This window comes from Melanotaenia boesemani, chromosome 6 (assembly GCF_017639745.1).
Source record: "Melanotaenia boesemani isolate fMelBoe1 chromosome 6, fMelBoe1.pri, whole genome shotgun sequence".
Taxonomy (NCBI): Eukaryota; Metazoa; Chordata; class Actinopteri; order Atheriniformes; family Melanotaeniidae; genus Melanotaenia; species Melanotaenia boesemani.
The window spans coordinates 1,556,145-1,579,308 of NC_055687.1; the positions used below are offsets into that span (position 1 = coordinate 1,556,145).

Sequence of the window (23,164 nt, forward strand, 5' to 3'; positions counted from 1 at the left end):
CAAAAGACTGGTTTATACTGGGATTAAAACTGTTACAGACTGGTTTATACTGGGATTAAAAGCTGTTACAGACTGGTTCATACTGGGATTAAAAGCTGCTTCACACTGGTTTATACTGGGATTAAAAGCTGCTACAGACTGGTTTATACTGGGATTAAAAGCTGTTACAGACTGGTTCATACTGGGATTAAAAGCTGCTTCACACTGGTTTATACTGGGATTAAAAGCTGCTACAGACTGGTTTATACTGGGATTAAAAGCTGCTACAGACTGGTTTATACTGGGATTAAAAGCTGTTACAGGCTGGTTTATACTGGGCTTAAAAGCTGTTACAGACTGGTTCATACTGGGATTAAAAGCTGCTTCACACTGGTTTATACTGGGATTAAAAGCTGCTACAGACTGATTTACACTGGGATTAAACGCTGCTGCAGACTGGTTTATACTGGGATTAAAAGCTGTTACAGACTGGTTCATACTGGGATTAAAAGCTGTTACAGACTGGTTTATACTGGGATTAAAAGCTGCTTCACACTGGTTTATACTGGGATTAAAAGCTGTTACAGACTGGTTCATACTGGGATTAAAACCTGCAAAAGACTGGTTTATACTGGGATTAAAACTGTTACAGACTGGTTTATACTGGGATTAAAAGCTGTTACAGACTGGTTTATACTGGGATTAAACGCTGCTGCAGACTGGTTTATACTGGGATTAAAAGCTGCTACAGACTGGTTTATACTGGGATTAAAAGCTGCTAAAGACTGGTTTATACTGGGATTAAAAGCTGTTACAGACTGGTTCATACTGGGATTAAAACTGTTACAGACTGGTTTATACTGCGATTAAAAGCTGCTAAAGACTGGTTTATACTGGGATTAAAAGCTGTTACAGACTGGTTCATACTGGGATTAAAAGCTGTTACAGACTGGTTTATACTGGGATTAAAAGCTGTTACAGACTGGTTTATACTGGGATTAAAAGCTGTTACAGACTGGTTCATACTGGGATTAAAACTGTTACAGACTGGTTTATACTGGGATTAAACGCTGCTGCAGACTGGTTTATACTGGGATTAAAAGCTGCTACAGACTGGTTTATACTGCGATTAAAAGCTGCTAAAGACTGGTTTATACTGGGATTAAAAGCTGCTACAGACTGGTTTATACTGGGATTAAAAGCTGTTACAGACTGGTTTATACTGGGATTAAAAGCTGCTACAGACTGATTTATACTGGGATTAAACGCTGCTGCAGACTGGTTTATACTGGGATTAAAAGCTGCTACAGACTGGTTTATACTGGGATTAAAAGCTGCTACACACTGGTTTATACTGGGATTAAAAGCTGCTACAGACTGGTTTATACTGGGATTAAAAGCTGTTACAGACTGGTTTATACTGGGATTAAAAGCTGTTACAGACTGGTTTATACTGGGATTAAAAGCTGTTACAGACTGGTTTATACTGGGATTAAAAGCTGCTACAGACTGGTTTATACTGGGATTAAAAGCTGCTACAGACTGGTTTATACTGGGATTAAAAGCTGCTACAGACTGGTTTATACTGGGATTAAAAGCTGCTACAGACTGGTTTATACTGGGATTAAAAGCTGCTACAGACTGGTTTATACTGGGATTAAAAGCTGCTACAGACTGGTTTATACTGGGATTAAAAGCTGCTACAGACTGGTTTATACTGGGATTAAAAGCTGTTACAGACTGGTTTATACAGGGATTAAAAGCTGTTACAGACTGGTTTATACTGGGATTAAAAGCTGCTACAGACTGGTTTATACTGGGATTAAAAGCTTCAAACCGGTGTAGGCGACAGAAAGAAACATGTTGAGCATAAATAGTAAAATTGGCTCGGAGCGTGAAATAAACTGCTGATCAAACAGGTCGTCATGAGGTCTGCCGAGAAGTTAAAGGAACATTTATATCAGCAGGAACTCTGTTATCTCCGTCCATCCCTTACTTTCATCTCCAGCCAACTTTTCCTCTCTGTAGTTTTCTTTCTTCGGTTCATTATCACCACACGTCTGACTCAGACTTCCAGTCAGCTGTTGCATGTTTTTTTTTCTGGGTTCTGCAGCTGCATCTCAGTAGAAATGTCATGTTCAGTCTTTCATGAGTAGCTGGACCTTTAAAGCTAATGCTACTGCTAAACCTATTTAACTCCTTATTTATACTCACGTACACATTATATTATCAACATGTTAACTGTCTATACATAAATATACCAGCCTCATAAATTCACCTCTTAAATACACGACCAGGAAAACATCTGGACACACTGACCCATTAAATCTACTGGAAACCAGGCTCCACACGTATGACTGGTACTGGTACCGAGTATACAGTTCCCCAGTCTCATTTATAGAAGGGTTAGACCCAGAACCAGGAAGGAAAACCTCCATCAGAACCAGAACCAGGAAGGAAAACCTCCATCAGGACCAGAACCAGAAAGGAAAACCTCCATCAGGACCAGAACCAGGAAGGAAAACCTCCATCAGAACCAGGACCAGGAAGGAAAACCTCTATCAGAACCAGGACCAGGAAGGAAAACCTCCGTCAGAACCAGGACCAAGAAGGAAAACCTCTGTCAGAACCAGGACCAGGAAGGAAAACCTCCATCAGAACCAGAACCAGGAAGGAAAACATCCATCAGAACCAGAATCAGGAAGGAAAACCTCCATCAGAACCAGAACCAGGATGGAAAACCTCCATCAGAAACAGAACCAGAAAGGAAAACCTCCATCAGAACCAGAACCAGGAAGGAAAACCTTATTCAGAACCAGAACGGAAAACCTCCATCAGAACCAGGACCAGGAAGGAAAACCTCCATCAGGACCAGAACCAGGAAGGAAAACCTCCATCAGAACCAGGACCAGGAAGGAAAACCTCTATCAGAACCAGGACCAGGAAGGAAAACCTCCATCAGAACCAGAACCAGGAAGGAAAACCTCCATCAGAACCAGGACCAGGAAGGAAAACCTCCATCAGAACCAGAATCAGGAAGGAAAACCTCCATCAGAACCAGAACCAGGATGGAAAACCTCCATCAGAAACAGAACCAGAAAGGAAAACCTCCATCAGAACCAGGACCAGGAAGGAAAACCTCCATCAGAACCAGAACCAGGATGGAAAACCTCCATCAGAACCAGGACCAGGAAGGAAAACCTCCATCAGAACCAGAACCAGGATGGAAAACCTCCATCAGAACCAGGACCAGGAAGGAAAACCTTTATCAGAAGCAGAACCAGGAAGAACAGCCATCCTCCTGGACTTGTTGTGGGTTTCAAAGACACCTGCTTGAATAAATCTTTATAACTGGCTTAAATTTTCAGCTTCTTCTCCTGAGCCACAGATTCCCTCCACAGTAAAGAAAAGAGTAAAATGTTAGATTAAATTTCCGCCTCGGGTCCTCTAACAGATCATTTCTTGCTCTGTAGATGATGCAGATCCTTAAATTCCAACAGATTTCACCTGAACCTGTTGAGTTTGGTAAGATGTTAAAGCGAGTGATGCATTGTTTTCCCTGCAGGGTGCACCAGGACAGCCTGGAAACCTGGGACTAACCGGACAGCGAGGTGCTACCGGACAGAAGGTGTGTTGTTTCATCTCATCCCTTCATCTGTAATCCAAACACATGACTTGGTCTGATCTGATCTAGACACTGCTGGTGTAAAAATGTTGATGTGACAATCACAGACTAATATGTCAAGAGTACATTTTTATATTATTTAAACTTTATTTATCCAGGTGATCCCACTGAGACTCAGTATCTCATATTCAACCTCACACATTAGCAGCTAACGCTAAAGGCCCATTTATGCTTGACACAGAAGACGGTAGACAGAGATGGACGGTTTCGTCCGTCTCTGCGTCAGTTACGTGCTTAATCTGGTCCGTTTTCAGGGAGCTTATCTATCTGTACCTAATGCAGAAGACGGTGCAATAGCACCGGAAATAGTGGGGACAGTGTTGAGCTAACACACAACCAGTGAAAGGAACAAACCAGAGAAGAAGAGGAACAGAACCACCAAATAAAAAGCACCTGAAGAAGACATTGACAAAGAAGAAGAAAAGGTTTTCTTCTTCTTTTGGTGTTTTTGGGGCGGTTCTAAACAACTTCATAGCAGTGCAAAACCGCCACCAACCGAGATCAAGATGTGGAAGTGAACTTTGAACTCAGCACTGCCCTCTTGTGGATGAACTGACTTATTACCCACGGAAACGTAAAAGACGCGTGGAAGTATTAGGGCTCGACGTATGACGAAATTGTCCCTCTTCTGCATCAAGAATAAAATAGGCCTGAAGACCACCAGCTCGCACAACAGGAGCTGTTTTACAGGTTCCACCTAAAACATCAGTCAGACACCTGCAGCTGATCCAGAACTCTGCTGCTCCAGTCCTCACTAAGACCAAGAAAGTGGACCACATCAGTCCAGCTCTGAGGTCTTTACACTGGCTGCTGGTCCGTCAGAGGATAGACTTTAATGTTCCGCTGCTGGTCTAGAAAGATCTGAATGGTTTAGGACCAACATACATCAGAGACCTCTTGACCCAGTATGAACCTACCAGAACCCTCAGGTCATCTGGATCCAGGTTCTTACCAGTTCCAGAGTCAGAACCAGAAGTAAAAGGTGTTGTTGTGTTTGCTGTTGAAGGGCCAACCAGGTGACCCCGGCATTAATGGTGCTCCAGGACCAGCAGGGCCCAGAGGAATGCCGGTAGGCAGCTGAAACATCTGCATTGTGTTTTTTCTGTGTGTCTCCCTGTTTGTGACGTCCGAGCTGTGTTTCAGGGCCAGGACGGCCGAGACGGTTACGGACCTCAAGGACTTAAAGGAGCGAAGGTACAACCGGAAGTCAGAGAAGCAGAAGTTCTGAGCGATCACGTTCTAATCAAACACCTCCACTGTCTCCATACAGGGAGATCCTGGTTTTCCTGGTTATCCTGGTCTGATGGTGAGTCTGTTGCAGATGAAACTGATCCAGTCTGGAACAGTTTGCTTTCAGACTGGATCAGTTCAGCATTACTCTGAGAACAAGCTGGAAAACAGCTCAGAATTACTTTAAGTTCCAGAAAAGCTTAAATTTATCCACAAAGTTCCTGCAGCATCTGCAGGAGGAGCAGTTATATACAGTATAACGGCTAAGTTTCCTTCAGTCATCAACAGGAAAAATCCTTATTCTTATATATTTTCTTAGAATATAATATAAAAATATGACATTATTTTATAAATATTTTTGTAGAATTGCTAAAAAATAAATAAATAAAAATAAGGATATTATTAAAATGAAAAATTGTACGTCTGTAGAAGTAAAATATTGTTTGTGGAAAACTGCTGTTCTTAGCAAATTAATGCATAAAAGGGTTTAGTTTGCTCTCAACCATTGTGCTTGGTGCTGTTTTACCTTATTTATCCAATGTTCAAAAGTTGTGAGTCAACCCAGTGAAACTTTAAATAAATAAATATTTCCAGAGTGAATTGAGAAAATGAATCAAATCTCATGATTCTCAAACACCTCCCACAGAGGAAAAGTTCTAAGGTGAAGCAGAACTTCTCTGAACACAAGACGAAGCTTTTTAAGTGTGAAAACATCCTGCTTTTAAAGTGAAGACATAGAAACACAGATGTGAGCTGCATCTTTTCCTCTGCAGGGTGAGAGCGGGCTGCAGGGACCTAAAGGACTACCCGGTCGCAAAGGGAACCGAGGCCGAGGGGTGGGTGTCCAGCACTGCAGACCTTTTTAATAAGAATAATGAAACAACTGTTTTTGTTTCTGTGGTAAAGTTTGATGTGCTTATCTGTTCTGATCGGCCCAGGGGATCTCAGGCCTGCCGGGAGAATCAGGAATTCCTGGAAATCCAGGATATCCAGGACACAGAGTGAGTGCCACTTCAGAGGTGTTAGCGGGTTGGAAAAGAGTGAACACCAGAAGCTTCCTGAACTTTCCGTTTTCTGCTGCTTTTCCTGCTAATTCTTCCTCCAACACAGTGGATGGTCTGTTGCTGATGTTCCGGTCTTAGAGGTGGCTCAGTTCAACTATTTTACATTTAACGTGCATTTGCCGTCTTTCTGTAATCGTATTAATGTTGCCCTGTAGTTAAAAAATACAGGAAAATAAACTTTAATTTTTCAGTTTTTTAGCAGCGTATGAAAATCTCTAACCTGATCCTAAAACCTGGAAAATCTAAAACAACGTTGACATATGACAGGAACATTTTCACTTTTTTTCAAAGCTTATGACGAGAAAAATAAAATGTTTTTTCTTTACAGGGTTCCCGAGGGTCTCCTGGAGGAAAAGGCATGACTGTAAGTCCCCCTGAGACTTGGCTTCACCTGTAGATCTCCAGACCTGTGGGCTGGAGTAACACCTGTTCTGTTGTTTCAGGACTGTCAGCTGATCACCTACATCAGAGACAACTGTGGTGAGAGTTTCTTTACGTCAGGAGGTAAAAAACCTGCAGCTCCTCTCTGAATCCTGTTCTGTCTCCTCACAGCTTGTTCCTTTGGTACGTACCTCCGCTCTGACATCACAATGTGGCATCATCATCGTCGCTGGCCATGAGACCGGACTTTTCATCATCACTGGTACAACACACCACAACCTCCTCTTCTCTCTGCTCACGCTGTCTTCTGGTCTTTCAGGCCGCTCAGAGTGCCCGGCCTTCCCCACCGAGCTGGTCTTCGCTCTGGACATGTCTGATGACATGACGCCGGTTATCTTTGAGAGACAGCGCGCTGCCCTCCTGTCCCTGCTGGAGGACATCAGCATCGTCGAGAGCAACTGTCCGACGGGCGCTCGCGTGGCCGTGGTGGGTTTCAACACCTACACCAAGTACCTGATCCGCTTCCAGGACTACCGCCGCAAGTCGCAGCTGATAGAAGCCGTGAAGAACATTGCCCTGGAGAGGACGTCCAACAAGCGGCAGCTGGACGCCACCATGCGCTTCGTGGGCCAGAACGTCTTCAAACGTGTGCGAGCGGGAACGTTGATGAGAAAAGTGGCGGTGTTCTTCACAAATGGGCCTCCAGAGAAGGTGGATGACATCGTAACGTTCGTCATGGAGTACCGAGCTCTCAACATCGTCCCCGCGATCATCTCACTGAAGAACGCTCCCATCATCAGCAGAGCCATGGAGGTAGGTGGGACCAATGCCGGCTCTGATCCAATCAGCTGCCCTCAGGTCTGATCAAACATGTTCTCATTGGTGGATCTGTTGCTCTGCTCACCACCTGGCCATGACCCAAAAACAAGATAACCACATCTTTCCAAAATTGATCTATTAGATATGATAAGCCCCATTTCCAGCACCGTCGTGATGAGGCCTGTTCCACCAGCCCTGTTCCTGTTGAGCAGGTTCATAATTTCATCATGTTTTTTATCTGAACGTTGAATACTGGGGTCTGTTTCCTCCCAGGTGGACGATTCGGGTAACTCCATCTTCACGGTGCTGGGGAGGCCGCAGACCATGGCTGCTGACCTGAGGAAGATCAGGAAATGTGCCATCTGTTACGGTAAGCAGCGAGCCTCCAGCTGGACCAGCAGGTATTGAGCTTTAGTAAAGTGGTCTCATGTGTTTCTTCAGACCCCTGCAGACCCTCAGAGGAGTGCTCCTTCATCCAGGACCAGCAGCAGCCTCAGCAGGTGGAGGTGGACCTGGCCATGGTGCTGGACGGATCCAGGGAGATGCAGGCGGACGAATATGCTGGAGCTCAACAGCTGCTGAGTTCTGTAGTGGAGCACCTTGCCTTGAGTCCTCAGCCACAACGGGCCTCAAACCGGGCCCGGGTGGCCCTGGTTCAGCAGGGCGCCGTCCAGGCCCCCAAGCTGGAGTTCGGCCTGCAGACCTATCAGAACCAGAAGCTGATGAGGAGGCACCTGGTCCAGAACATGCAGCAGCAGGGCGGCTCGTCTGTGCTGGGACAGACGCTGGACTACACCCTGAAGGAGGTTCTGCTAAAGGCCGGCCAGCCGGGCCGGAGGAAGGTTCTGCTGGCAGTGGTGGCCACCCAGACGGCCTCCAGACGGGACCAGGCCAGGCTAAGCTACGTCTCCCAGAAGGCCAAGTGTGACGGGGTGGCGCTATTTGTGGTGACGGTGGGCGACCGCTACAACCGGACTCAGGTGGAGGAGCTGGCAGGTCTGCCGGTCCAGCAGCACCTGATCCACGTCAGCAGGCTGGTGGCCGACGAGCAGGGCTACGTCCAACGCTTCTTCAGGGTCTTCCTCTCTGCCCTCAGCAGTAAGAACACACAGAGATCTGGTTTGGTCGACCCTGGTCCGGTCCGGTCTGGTCTGGACTGGTTTGGTCTGGTCTGGACTGGTCTGGTCCTTTCTGGTCTGGTCTGGTCTGGTTTAGCCTGGTTTGGTCTGGTCGACCCCAGTCTGGTCTGGTCCAGTTCAGTCCAGTCCAGTCCAGTCCAGTCCAGTCCAATCGGCTTCAGTCTGGTGTGGCTTGCTCTGGTTTGGTCCGTACTGGTCTACTCTGGACCAATGTGGTCTGTTCCATCTATCATCACTCCCTTATTCCATTCATTCCGTCTTTCCCCACTCATCTTTCTGCCCTTGCTTTCCATTCATCCTCTCTTCCTCTCTATCCTTTATTTATCCACCCCTCCATTCTCCTCTTCATCTCTCTTCCTTCATCCCATCTGGATATTTACTCATCCTCCTTCAAATGATTCTTTTTTTTCCCTCAGGTAGACAGGACCGGAACAGCCAGATAGATAGATAGATAGATGGATGGATGGATGGATGGATGGATGGATGGATGGATGGATGGATGGATGGAGGGATGGATGGATAGATGGAAGGATGGATGGAGGGATGGATAGATGGATGGAGAGATGGATGGATGGATGGATGGATGAGGGAATATCAAAGAGGATGGGAATAAGGAGGGCTGGGTAGAGAGAGCGAGACAAATATAACTTGGTGTGAATCAGAAGATAGGTTATGATAGGGGTGTGGCCTCTGAGAAGAGGCTTGGTCTTGTTGTGGAGGTGTGGCCTCCTGGACCAAGTTAGCTCAGAGATGTCCACTGTCCTGCAGGTTTAGATGTTTTCTGCTTCAACACGCCTGATTCAGATTAATGGGTCATTGTCCAGAAGATGCTGTAGGACTGTCTTGGCTGACACGTCTCTCGATTTACCGGTCAACCTACATTCATACCCTCACCTATGGCTACGAGCTGTGGGTAGTGACCAAAAGAACCAGATCGCGAATACAAGCGTCCGAAATGAGTTTTCTCCACAGGATGGCCGGGCCCTCCCTTAGAGATAGGGTGAGAAGCCCGGTGATCCGGGAGGGGCTCAGAGTAGAGTCGCTGCTCCTCCACATCGAAAGGAGCCTGGTGAGGTGTTCCGGGCATGTCCTACTGGGAGGAGGTCCCGGGGAAGACCCAGGACACACTGGATGGACTACATCTCTCTGCTGGGAACGCCTCAAGATCCCCCTGGATGAGCTGGTGAATGTGGCCGGGGAGAGGGAAGTTTGGGTTTCCCTGCTTAAGCAGCTGGCCCCGCAACAGATGTATGTACGTACATCCATCCAGAAGGTGACACCAAGCCATTGTCTCAAGGTGTGTCAGGTCTTCCTCAGGTGTACCGTAGCAGGAAACATGTAAAACCTGCAGGACTGCGGCCCTCAGGGCCCGGAGTTCTCATCCCTGGGTTAGCTTCATTTATAAAGAGCTTAAACCTGCAGCAGCTCTGCTACGACCTCTCAATCCTGCAGCACTCCTTCAGCTCAGTGGAGAAAAACTCATTAAATGAAAGTGATGATGTAAAATTAAGCTGTTCTTCAAGAGGGTCATGATGGCAGCATGATGCATTTATTAAACTGTTACAAAACACAGCAAACAAATGAAGTGAGTTAACCTGGGTGAAATGGATCTTTTTTACTCACGACTTCATGTTTGTGTCGTTTCAGAGGGAATGAACACTTATCCTCCTGTTTCCTTAAGACGGACCTGTGACCAGCTGAGTGGACAGGAAGGACAAATCTTCCACACACAGTAATTTCCACTGCAGCATAACATCACATAAACAACAACAGATAAACATCCCCACCTTCATAAGAGTTGGTTCTCTGTAAAATGTGAAAAAAAGCAGAATCAAATCAACAAATGTTATTCCCAGTAGAACATAAACAACACATCAGATGCTGAAACTGAGACATTTTACCATTTCATAGAAAATATGAGCTTATGTTGAATTTTAACCTTTAGCCTTGTCCCATGCACACAGAGATTCCTCCTGATTCTCTAAATCATCTGATGATATTCTGCACTGTAGATGGTGGATCTTCAGAGTCTGAGGAACATTTTTCTGAAATTGTTCCCGAGATCCAGTTAGTCTCAGATTGGTGAAGCAAGATCTTGATGTCATCACACAACATCATCTTGGGCGTAAGTCCACGCAGCTTCTTCAGTACCTGTTGAGCCAAAGAGCTGGACAAATCTTTCTACCTCATTCTGAGTAGAAGAGTTAAGCTAAGTGTGGAAATGCTGCTTAAACAACTGAGTCTTTAGCTTGCATTTAAAGTGGATAAGGACTCTGCGAATCGTTGTCTACCATGACACCAAGATTCCTGCTAGAAGACGTAGGTACAAGCGTGATGGAGTCAAGCTGCACGCTTATCTGTTGCGGTAAGGAAGGATTGGCTGGAAAGACAATAAGTTCGGTCTTGGACAGATTTAGCTGAAGGTGGCGATCCTTCATCCATGCGGAGATATCAGCAACATGCTGATATTCACATTGAGACGGTTGTGTGTCGTCAGGTGGGAAAGAAAGGAAAAGCTGAGTGTCATCTGCATAGCAGTGGTAGGAGAAACCATGAGAGCTAATGATGCACCGAGTGAGGAGGTGTATAGTGAAAAGAGAAGAGGGCCAAGGACTGAGCCCTGAGGCACCCCTGTTGTCAGCCCATGTGATCTGGACACGCCCCCTCACCAAGATACTTGTAAGGATCTTTCTGCGAGGTAGAACATAAACCACGAGAGGACAGATCCTGAGATGCCAAGCTCCGAGAGTGTGGAGAACAGTATATGATGGTTGACCGTGTCAAAGGCAGCAGACAGGTCCAGCAGTATAAGGACTGAGGATTGACCAGTGGATCTGGCAACCCGTAGGGAATCAGTAACTGACAGGAGAGCAGGTTCAGTAGAGCGGCCTTGTCTATAGCCAGACTGATATGGATCTAACAGGTTGTTGTCTTGGAGGAACTGTGAGACCTGACTGAAGACGGCACGCTCTAGTAATTTAGACATGAATGGAAGCAGTGAGACCGGCCGGTAGTTTCCAACCTGGGCTGGGTTGAGTGTGGGTTTCTTCAGCAGCGGGGAACCCGAGCTTGCTTGAAGGCAGAAGGAAAGACACCGGATTTAAGAGAGGAGGTGATAATATGGGTTACTGCAGGTTTGATTGTAGGTAAAATGCTCTGCAGGATGTCAGAGGGAACAGGATCAAGAGGACAGGTTGTGGGTTTTGAGTTGACTAGAAGTTTAGAGACTTGGTCCTCATTTAGAGAGTGGAAGGAGCAGAGTGAGGCACCAGTAGCTGGTTTGGTAAGGCTGAGTTGGTCAGGCTCAGTGAATTGGTTACTGATGGTAGCAACCTTTTTAGTTAAGTAGGAAGTAAACATTTCTGCAGTCAGCACAGTGGGAGGCTGAGCAGGTGGTGGAGATAGAAGAGTTAAACACCATGAACATGTCGTGTGTTGGGAGCATTGCGGATCTTGTTCTGATAAAAGGTTTTCTTGGCCGCCTTTAGGCTGGATGTGAAAGTTTCAGGTTTTTGCTGCTACTCAGACAAGTCAGTGTGTTCTTTTGATTTGCGCCACTTTCTTTCTGCAGCCCTGAGTCCGGCTCTGTGATCCCTCAGAACTGTTTCTGTTTGTTCTGTCTTTCAATGACTACAAACAGGACGGTTGAGCCTTACCCCTGCTCACGGGGAACGTTTATTAACAACAACCTTTTCTAGCAGCCCGTGTTACATACAAACATGTCCGGGTGGGAACAATAACACTCAAAGCAATTCCTATTGCTACATCCCCTTTCTTTTCAAGAACAAACAAGCAATTTTTTTTTTTTTTTTTTCCAAATCTTGTCTCCTTACTTATAGCCCTGTTAACAATAGTTTCTTAACATAGCAATCTCACAATCTGAAACAGTTTGTCTTATATTCTGCTTAAACTTTGGTCCATACTCTTTCTTCTTTCCTTTTCAGAGTTAAGTGCACACAAAGTCCTTCAGGTGTGTGGGACGTTTCACCACACGTCCTGACCTTGTAACAGTCCTTGGGCTCCCAGTGTTTAGGGATGCCGGGTTGAGCTCAGTCTCAGGTTGTGGGATTTCTGACACACTCGGTTGTTTCTCCGCAGCTCTCCTCAGATGGCGGCGATTCCGTCTGAGAACAGTGCCTGTGTCCAACGCAACCGAATAGGATCTGTTGCCAAGTGGGGTGCCCACTGTGGCCCGTTTCCATAAGGTGTTTGGTTCTAGAGGCTGCACTCGTACCACATCACCCGGTTTCAACGAATCCATGTCCTTGGCTGTCCTGTCATAATACTGTGACTGCCTCTCCTGGTTTCTTTTGAGTCCTGACTTGTTGTAGGTGACCTTTGGCTCGAGTAGTTTGTCACTGATTGGCAGTAAGGTTCTTGTTCTCCTGCTTAAGAGCCTTTGTGCAGGGCTTGTGTCCAAACCTTGGGTCGGGGTGTTGCGATGATCCAAAATGGCCAGATATGGGTCTTGTCCTGCTAGTTTTGCCTTCCTCATTAGACGTTTGGCCGTTTTCACCGCTGATTCCGCCTTCCCATTACTCTGGGGATATCCAGGTGATGAAGTTTTGTGTGTGAATTCCCATTTGCGACTGAAGTCTGCAAACTCTGCCGAGCTGAATTGGGGTCCATTGTCAGAAAAGACGGTATCAGGAATGCCCTGGCGTGCAAAGTGAGCTTTCAGCTTCCGAATGACAGTGTTTGACTTTGTATCAGGCAAATAGTCCACCTCCCAGAAATTGGAGTAGTAATCCACTGTCACTAGGTAGTCCTTATTGTCGAATGTAAACAAATCTGTTCCCACTTTAGCCCATGGTCTTGTAACTATCTCATGTGGCTGTAGTGTCTCTTTTTGCTGTCTAGTGTCCACAGATCGACAGGTGTGGCATTTGGCGACATGCTTTTTAATGTGGTCATTCATACCCTGCCAATAAACACAGTCTCTTGCCCTCCTGAGGCATCCCTCTGTTCCCAGGTGAGAAGAGTGAATCCTCTGAGTGATGTCCTTTTGTAGCGAATCTGGGATCACAACCCTTTCGCCCCTGAACACCAGTCCATTTTGGGTGCTCAGCTCCTCCTGTAATGAGTAAAAGTTGGTTATCTCAACAGGCAAGTCTTTTTTATCCTTAGGCCACCCTTTTTGTATTGTTTTGATCAGAGTCTGCAAACTGGGGTCTGACTGCATAGCTGTGCGTATGTTGTCCATTCTCTCTGCTGAGATCGGCACATAGTCCACCATATTGACACATTCGGTCTCCAACTCTGTCTGGCTTTTGCTTGAGTTTTTCATATATGCTCTACTTAATGTGTCAGCTAGGTGCATGTCACGACCGGGAACATATGTGATGGTCAGATCATATTTTTGTAATCTCAAGAGCATGCGTTGCAGTCTTTTAGGAGCATTTATCAGTGCTTTTTTGAAGATTGTCTCTAGAGGCTTGTGGTCCGACTGGACTCTGACTGGACGGCCGTAGGTGTACTGATGAAACTTCTCCATGCCAAAGACAATGGCCAAGCACTCTTTCTCTATCTGTGCATAGCCTCTTTCAGTCACCGTCAACGCTCGACTTGCATATGCTATTGGTTTGCCTTCTTGTGTTAAAGCAGCTCCTAGCCCTGTTTCACTTGCATCACATTGTAACGTCAGCTCTTGTGCTGGGCTGTAGTATTTCAACACTGGCACTTTTGTCATCTTGTCTTTGATTCTTTTGAAAGCTTCGTCTTGCACATCTGTCCAGTCCCAGAGACTGTCTTTGTGTGTAAGCTGTCGTAATATCTCACAATCGTCTGACAGATGTTCATAAAACTTTGAAAGATAGTTTACCAGTCCTACTAGTCTTTGAACACCCTTCACATTTGTTGGTGCTGGCATTTCAGTAATGGCACTCACCTTCTCTGGGTCAACTTTGAGTCCCTCTGCTGTGAGCAGGTGACCAATGTACGGCACTTCCTGTTTCCTGAGCTGGAGTTTGTCCACATTCAACCTGATGTTCCGGTCTCTGCATCTTTCTAGAAAAAGTCTCAAGTTCTTGTCATGGTCTTTGACTGCGTCCTGTTTCGTCTCACCTTCACCTACGATCAGGATGTCATCTGCTATAATATATGTACCAGGCAGGTTCTCGAGGGCCTGTGTTAGTTTCCGTTGGAACACCTCAGGTGCTGGGCTGATGCCCATTGGCATTCTCAGCCAGCGAAATCGGCCAAAAGGAGTTGCAAATGTTGTCAGGTAGGTCGACTCATCATCTAACCTCACATGCCAGAAGCCATGTTTTACATCACACACCGTGAAAATTCTTGCCTTTTCTAAGTCTGGTAGTATGTCGTCTATTGTTGGAAGTGGAAAATGGCTTCTCTTTAAAGCTTTGTTGAGTGGTCTTGGGTCAATACAAATCCTGGGTTTACCATTGGGCTTCTGTACTGACACCATGCCACTGATCCATTCTGTGCTCTTCTCCACAGGTGCTATAATCTGTCTGTTCACAAGACTTGTCAGTTCCTCTTTAAGTGATTTCATCATTGATACTGGAACTCTGCGTTTTGGGAGTTTAACAGGCTGCACGGCTGGGTCTATTTCCAGTTTGTATTCTCCCTGCAGGCAGCCGTCACCTGTAAACACGTCATGAAACTCGGTTTTTATCTCCTCTAACTGCCAAGTGTCTCTGACCACTGGCTCTCCCGTCACAATACTATCCAGTGCATATATGTTGTCGTATTGGACTTGGATGAGTTTCATTGCTTCACTCGCTCTGCGGCCTAGTAGAGCTGTTTTACAGTCTTCTCCAACAACTTCAAACTCGACCCTGTACTTTTTCTTGTTTCTTGGATTAGTCATCTTGACTCTGCACTTGCCTAATGGACACAGTTTTGTCTTATTGTACATCACCAGTACCTTGTCTGTGTGTTCTACTTTCACATCTGGGTTCAGCAAGTTGACAGGAATGACGTTGCACGTTGCCCCACAGTCAATCTGAAAGTTCACAATCTTTCCGTTAATCATCATCCCAGCAAACAGTTGCTCCGTTTTCTCATTTCGTTTCTCTCCGATCTGGTTCACTTGTGTTGCTGCTGTCGTGACTGCTGTGACTGTCATTATGTCTTCACACGAATCTGAGTCCGTCTCTGCTATTATGTGAACTGTTTTCTTGTGTTCCCTTTCTCCTGTCTTGTTTCTGCATGTAACTGCGAAATGATTTTCTTTGCCACATTTCCTGCATTTTTTCCCAAAAGCTGGGCACTTATGCTTAAGTCTTTCATGTGTTTTTCCACAAAATTTGCAGCATATTTCACTGCTCCTCACTTTTCTTTCTGCATGTTTTATCGCGTGAACATCTTCCGCACCATGTCCTTCTATTGTCCTGCTGTACTCACGTGAGATCTCCATTGATCTACAAATCTGCAGGCACTTGTTTAGATCCAGCTTCTCTTCTCTGAGTAGTCTCTCTCTCCAACTGGAGCTATAAGTGCCGCAAACAATCCTGTCTCTTATCAGTGAATCCTTCAGTTGTTCAAAATTGCAGGTGCTTGCCAGCGTTCTCAAGTCAGTCACGTATTTGTCAATCGGTTCTCCTGGAGTTTGGTTACGTGCAAAAAATCTATATCTTTCCACTGTTTCATTTACTTTTGGGTTACAGTGTCCATCCAGTTTATCCATCAAACTGGCAACAGTCAGCCTTGCCTCTGACCCTATTAGCGTCCCACAGAGCTCTCTGCCTTGTTCTCCTATGAGGTAATAGAAAAGTTTTACCCGCGCCTTCTCCTCAGCGTCTGGCATGGCCAACTCGATGTACAGTGTAAATTCCTCCTTCCAGGTCTTCCATGACTTGGCGAGATTGGAGGAGTCCATACGCCACTGTTGAGGCGGTTTTAATCCTTCCATCCTTCTTAATGTATGGAGCACGACTTTTTTCCTCTCTCGGGCTGAAGACGCACTGTTAGCTGCTAGCTCCGTTTAGCGTCAATCAGCTTCGTCCAAACTCTCCGCTTCGCGGTGCCTTCACAGTCCAAACCTCTCAAAAATGAACCGCTACCGCTGCCACCATGTTTCTGTTTGTTCTGTCTTTCAATGACTACAAACAGGACGGTTGAGCCTTACCCCTGCTCACGGGGAACGTTTATTAACAACAACCTTTTCTAGCAGCCCGTGTTACATACAAACATGTCCGGGTGGGAACAATAACACTCAAAGCAATTCCTATTGCTACAAGAACCTCTGTGAGCCATGGACTGGGAGGGTTTTGTCTGGCTGGTTTGACACCAGAGGACAGAGTTTGTCCAGAGAGGAGGCGAGAGAGGAGCAGAGTGTTTCTGTAGCCTCATTAACAGACAGTAAGGGAAGGGAGGGTAGAGTAAACCTCATCAGACAGCTGTGTAGGTCTGAGGGATCTCAGGTTTCTGCGGCAGGACGCCATTTTTAGAGGCTCTTGAGTGACATGAGGAAGGAAGACAGAGAATTTAACCAGGAAGTGGTCTGAGAGGTGCAGCGGGGTGACGGACAGGTCGGCTGTGGAGCAGTTTCTGGTCAGCACCAAGCCAAGAGTATTACCAGCTTTGTGTGTTGGAGGAGTCTGTACCAGTTTGAGACTGAAAGAGTAGATGAGAGCCAGAAAGTCAGTCGCTGTGGTTGTCAATGTGAATGTTCATGTCTCCCATGACAATTAGTGGTGTGCCATCATCAGGAATGTCAGAGAGAATCGTGTCCATTTCAGAGACAAACTCATCTATACTGCCACCCGGAGACGGTAAATGACCAGAATGTATGCAGTGATGGGTGTAGAGACCTTTACTCAGGTGATGAGCAGGTAGCCATAGGATGGAGAGGTAAAGCTCCACTTTGTAGAAATAAGAAAGCCCGTTCCACCTCCTCGTCCAGCTGAGCGAGGTGTTTGGGTAAATTCTGCATCGACAGAAAGGGCAGCTGGTGTAGCTGTGTTTTCTGGACGGATCCAGGTTTCAGTCAGGGCTAGGACCTGAATGTCTGAGACATTTATCAATGAACTGATAAATTCTGTTTTGTTCACTGCAGACTGACAGTTCCAGAGACCAAAGGTAACAGAGGATGTGGCCGACATGCATGCCATTGCTATGTCTACGGGTGACACGTCATGGTCTGAATCCATGTCTGATGGGGATGGGTATGAAGCACATTGTGCGTTGATTTGTTTGTGGGGAGGTTTAAGCTCGTGCCTTTGCCCGGGTACTCTGGCTTCTGTCTAAAGAGATGATGTTAGGTTAATTGGTTACTCTAAATTCTCCCTTGGAGTCGGTGTGAGTGGTTGTTTGTCTCTCTGTGCTGGCCCTGTGATGGACTGTTGGCCTGTCCAGGTGAACCTGCCTCTTGCCTGCTAGTTGCTGGGATAGACTCCAGCTTCTCCGTGACCCTTCACTGGATTAAGTGGTCCAGAAAATGGATGAATCATTTTTTATGATTCTGTTACACAGAAAATAAACCCTGATGTGTGTCCAGGCAGGGCGTTGCTGATCTGGAAGAAGTCTACAGAGAGGAGAGGTATCAGGAGCAGACGGGAGGACAGACTCAGACCGGCCGGCTGGACATGGTGGAGTCAGTGATCCGAGGAGACCACCAGGGATTCGTGTCAGGAGTTAACACCAACGGTAGACCACACATTCCACAACACGGTGCTGGTGGGGAGAACTGCTACAGATCTGATCAGGATCACAGCCCAGTTTCACAAAAACACCTTCAGTCCTCCCCTTCAGCAACTCACTGGAGTTACAGTCATTTATGTTTCTTTGGCTCCCCCTACAGGTGTAGAGTATAACCGCTGTGGCAAAAAGAACATGAGTTGGTCTCGTCTTCTGAACGTCATAAATCAACATTCCCATTAGAATCTCAGTCCAACTTTACTGTCATTCATCCTGTTACCACATGCTAGCACCGACAGGGAGGCAGAGTTTCTCTGCGGGAGGTTCAGGTCCAGATTCAGGTCTAGAGCTCAACAACCTGAGAGGATGCTGTATAAAGCTGCTGATCTTCCTCCTGCTTGAAAAGCTCCTCAGTCTTTTGCCTGATGGTAGAAATAAGAAGTCTGGAGAGGATGTGGAGGGTCTCTTCCAGTGTTTTGTGTCCTCTGGAAGAGATCATGGACAGAAGTTGGGGAGACCATGACTGCAGCTGGAGAGCCAGGTTTTCACCCCTTCATAGAATACTGTAGGATGCCGATGGAGAGCAATAACTTTCAGTTTTCCCAGGAGGAGCAGCCCCTGCTGGGTCCTTTTCACTGCCTCTGTGATGGTCTTCCACCATGTCAGGTCACCAGAGATCTGCAGTCCAGCGGGGTGCATGCTCAGGTCATTAGATTAGATTAGATTAGATTAGATTAGATTAGATTAGATTAGATTAGACTTTATTATCTCACAGTGGAGAAATTCACTTGTTACAGCAGCTCTTGTTATAGAATAAAGTGCAGAAAGACAGAATAAGGTGAACATGCATCACAGCAAGAAGGTGCAATATAAATTATTTACAAAAAAATATAAATATAAAAGATATATATATATATATATATATATATATATATATATATATATATATCTATATAAAAAATATAACAACAACCTCACAGACTATATACATATTTACATGGTGATGGTGGGATATGAAGAATATGATGACATTGATAATGGGGGGTATTGCACAGTAAAATATAAATAAATATTACACAGTATTATGACTATACAGACAAGTTGTACAGTCTGACAGCAGTGGGGATGAAGGACCTGCGGTAGCTCCTTCCTACACTGAGGGTGTCTCAGTCTGCTGCTGAAGGAGCTGCTCAGCCCCTCCACAGTCTGGTGCAGCGGGTGAGAGGTGTTGTCCATGATGGATGTGAGCTTGGCCAACATCCTCCTCTCACCCACCTCCTCCACAGAGTCCAGCGGGCAGCCCAGGACAGAGCTGGCCCTCCTGACCAGCTTGTTCAGTCTCTTCCTGTCCCGGTCGGTGCTGCTCGCTCCCCAGCAGACAACGGCGTAGAGGACAACAGAGGCTACCACAGAGTCATAAAATGTCCTTAGCAGAGGCCTGCATACTCCAAAGGACCTCAGTCTCCTCAGGAGGTGGAGGCGACTCTGGCCCTTCTTGTACAGGACGTCTGTGTGGTGTGACCAGTCCAGTTTACTGTTGAGGTGAACACCCAGGTACTTGAAACTGTCCACCCGGTCAATCTCCTTCCCCTGGATGTTCACCGGTGTGTGGGGTAGTGTCCTTCTCCGGAAGTCAATCACCATCTCCATGGTCTTACTGGTGTTTAAGCACAGGTGGTTGCGCTCACACCAGTCCACAAAGTCCCTGATGACTGACCGGTACTCCAGCTCGTTCCCCTCAGACACACAGCCCACAATGGCTGAGTCGTCAGAGAACTTCTGGAGATGACAGCTGCTGGTGTTGTAGGTGAAGTCTGAGGTGTAGAGGGTGAAGAGGAACGGTGAGAGCACTGTTCCCTGAGGGGCCCCCGTGCTGCAGACTACCACCTCAGACACACAGTTCTGCAGACGCACGTACTGTGGCCGGTTGGTGAGGTAGTCGATGGTCCACGCAGCTAACTTTCCATCCACTCCAGCTCCATCCAGCTTCCCCCGCAGCAGCACCGGCTGGATGGTGTTAAACGCACTGGAGAAGTCAAAAAACATGACTCTCACGACGCTCCCAGCGGTCTCCAGGTGAGCCAGCGCCCTGTGCAGTAGGTAGATGACAGCATCATCCACCCCGATGTTTGGCCTGTAGGCAAACTGCAGCGGGTCCATCGCGGTGCACACCACGGAGCGGAGGTGACCGAGGATGAGCCTCTCCATGGTCTTCATCAGGTGGGAGGTCAAGGCGTAGGGTCTGTAATGGTTTGGTTCCTTAGCGTGTGATATCTTAGGAACCGGAACCACACAGGAGGTCTTCCACAGGACAGGGACCTTCTCCAGGCTGAGGCTCAGGTTAAAGATGTACCTGAGCACCTCACAGAGCTGGTCTGCACAGGTCCTGAGCAGCCTGGGGCTGATGCCGTCTGGTCCTGCAGCTTTCCTGTTCTTCAGCCGCCTCAGTTCTCTCCTCACCTGGGCCGATGTAAAGGAGAGGGGGGAGGTGGAGGGCAGTGGGGGGCTGGTGGTGGAGTCCATTGGTGTGGAGTGGAGATGGGGGGTAGGTGAAAGTGGAGGTGAAGATGAAGGTGGTCGGGGGAAGGGGATGGTAGACGCTGGACTGGGGATGTGTGAAGAGGAGGGAGGGGGGGCAGGGAGAGTGGGGTTAGAATCAAATCTGTTAAAAAACAGATTTAAATCATTGGCCCAGCGCTGGTCTCCATCAGCTGTCCCTCTGGCACCACTCTGTCCAAATCCAGAGATCTCCTTCAGCCCTCTCCACACGTCCCGTGTGTTCTTCTGCTCCAGTCGCTCCCCCAGCTTCTTCCTGTAGCTGTCCTTGGCCCGCCTGATCTTGTACTGGAGTTCATGCTGAACTCTCCTCTGCTCCTCTCTGTCCCCTGAAATGAAAGCCCTCTTCTTCTGGTTCAGCAGGACTTTAAGCTCAGGGGTCACCCAGGGTTTGTTGTTGGAGAAACACCGCACCCTCCGGGTTGGCACAGTGTTCTCCACACAGAAGCTGATGTAGTCCGTGATGCAGTGGGTCAGGCCATCAATGTCCTCTCCATGAGAGCTGCAGAGTGTCTCCCAGTCTGTGGTTTGGAAACAGTCTCTCAGTCTCTCATTGGCCTCATCGGTCCACACTTTCACAGACTTCTTCTGTGCCAGCTGTCTTCTCACCCTGGGTGTGTATTCAGGGAGCAGATGTACGAGGTTGTGATCAGAGCGTCCAAGCGGGGGGAGGGGGGTGGAGGTGTATGCGTCCTTCACATTAGCATACAGTAGGTCCAGCGTCTTGTTCTCCCTGGTGTGGCACTTCACGTACTGGACGAAAGTAGGGAGAGTGGCAGAGAGCGAGGTGTGATTGAAATCCCCGCTGATCAGCAGGAGGGACTGCGGGTGGCGAGTCTGCATCCGAGTCACTGCGCTGTGGAGCAGCTCACAAGCAGCTGCTGCATCAGCCGAGGGAGGGATGTACACATTAAACAGTATAACGTGTGAAAACTCCCTCGGGAGGTAATACGGCCGCATGCCCACAGCGAGTAACTCAATGTCCCTGGTGCAGAGCTGTTCCTTTACACAGACGTGCGCCGGGTTGCACCATCTCTCGTTGACATACACCGCGAGTCCCCCGCCTTTCCTCTTACCACTCTCCGCCGCACTCCTGTCCGCGCGCGAAAGTTTAAATCCATCCAGGGAAACCACAGAGTCCGGAATAAGTCTATTCAGCCACGTCTCCGTTAAACACATGAGGCTACATTCCCTGAACTCCCGCTGTAGCCGGGTCAGCGCCGTGAGCTCCTCGGTCTTGTTAGAGAGGGAACGAACGTTTCCCATAATCACGGAGGGTAAATATGGCCTGTACCTCCGTTTCCTCTCCTGGAGCTTTCTTCCTGCTCTGCAGCCTCTTCTTTTTCTCCGTATCTCCGCGGGAATCTCCGGCTTCTCCGCGTAGAGAAGAGCAGTGCTGCTCAGAGCTAACAGCTGGTCCCTGGTGTAAACAATGGCGCCGTGGCTGAAACCAAAGGTGTCCCCCGCCGAAGTTTGGAAAAGTGCCAAAAGAAGCAGAAATCCAAATAGAAAATCAATAAAAGTAGGTTTCCCATGTGCAGAATTGCACCTGGTACTGACTACTGTAAAGGAAAAAAGAAAACCACGTCTAAGAACCATATAAAACACTAAAAAAAGGAATAGAGAAGGCAGAGCCGCCGTAGCACGCAGCTGCTCGCACAGCGCCATGTTGTATGGTGATGATGATCGTCTTTGTTTTGTTCATGAGGAGCACCAGATCGTTGACCCTGCACAGCTCTGACCAGGAAGTAGGTGTGAGTGAAGACAAATCTGCAGGTCTGATCCATCAGTTCCAGGTCAGGAGGAGGATTGAAACTTGAATCTGGAACTTCAGGAATCCTGAACTCAGACTGGAGGTTTCTTTGTGAAACTGGGCCCAGATCATGAGCATCATAGCCATAAGAACTGGATCCCGATGTTTAGATTGTGTAGTTTTGCTTCCTGACTGTTTCTGCATGTTTCCTGTTCCTGTGTGAGGACCAGCTGTTCCTGCATGTGTTCTGTCTGAGCGGCGCTCTGCAGCACCTCCGCAGTCCCAAACAAACCAAACCAGGGAAAGTCCAGAACTGATCCTCCTGAGCGCAGATGGAGCGGTTCCATCCTCCGAACACCGGGGGGCGCTGCAGAGCCGCTGCTGGCAGAGTGTGTGTGTGTGATAGTTTGTTGTAAATGTGTGTTCTGCTTTCAGCCCGCTGTCAGCTGGATGCTGATGCTGGTGTCCCGTGTGCCGACTATGTCCAAGCCTGGTTCTTTGACACATACATGGGTGCATGCGCTGCGTTCTGGTACGGCGGCTGCGGTGGAAATGCTAACCGCTTTAACACGGAACATGAATGTTTCCAGACATGTGGCGTCCCTCGTAAGTCCAGACCCGGCCTGGGATGTGTCTTTACGCAGCTTTCACCTCACCTGTCTCTGTCTCTTCCTGCAGACATTCCTACTGTCTTCACTTCTTCATCATTGTTGTGTTTAATCTGCAGAATTCTCCTTTAAACCCAAACTGAAGCAGGGGCACGGAGCTCAGATACAGATTATAATCCCAGATTATCTCATCACTCAGGCAGTCAGTGCATTTAAGTAAATATCAGTAAAATCTGTAATAAAAACTACTGGAGACAAAGGAAAGTCAAACAGACCACAGAGAGTTTTAACCCGACTCTCTTCACGCCCAGACCTGCAGCTGCTTCCAGAAAACTAAAGTTCTGCCTCCT

General features: G+C 47.3%; 1 protein-coding gene across 3 annotated transcripts in view; it reads left to right on the forward strand.

Moving 5' to 3' along the window:
• LOC121641522 (collagen alpha-6(VI) chain-like) overlaps positions 1-23,164 on the forward strand; it is a 100,076-nt gene that overhangs the window by 73,844 nt on the left and 3,068 nt on the right. For 2 of the 3 annotated variants that reach the window (XM_041987704.1, XM_041987706.1), the window contains 15 exons: positions 3,545-3,607; positions 4,671-4,733; positions 4,808-4,858; positions 4,935-4,970; positions 5,668-5,730; positions 5,833-5,895; positions 6,287-6,322; positions 6,402-6,438; positions 6,511-6,522; positions 6,659-7,152; positions 7,432-7,528; positions 7,600-8,256; positions 9,945-10,029; positions 17,758-17,906; positions 22,642-22,812. In XM_041987704.1, the coding sequence (XP_041843638.1) occupies positions 3,545-3,607; positions 4,671-4,733; positions 4,808-4,858; positions 4,935-4,970; positions 5,668-5,730; positions 5,833-5,895; positions 6,287-6,322; positions 6,402-6,438; positions 6,511-6,522; positions 6,659-7,152; positions 7,432-7,528; positions 7,600-8,256; positions 9,945-10,029; positions 17,758-17,906; positions 22,642-22,812 (2,077 nt within the window). The remainder of the gene's footprint in view (positions 1-3,544; positions 3,608-4,670; positions 4,734-4,807; positions 4,859-4,934; positions 4,971-5,667; positions 5,731-5,832; positions 5,896-6,286; positions 6,323-6,401; positions 6,439-6,510; positions 6,523-6,658; positions 7,153-7,431; positions 7,529-7,599; positions 8,257-9,944; positions 10,030-17,757; positions 17,907-22,641; positions 22,813-23,164) is intronic. The other variant, XM_041987705.1, reaches the window with a different exon arrangement.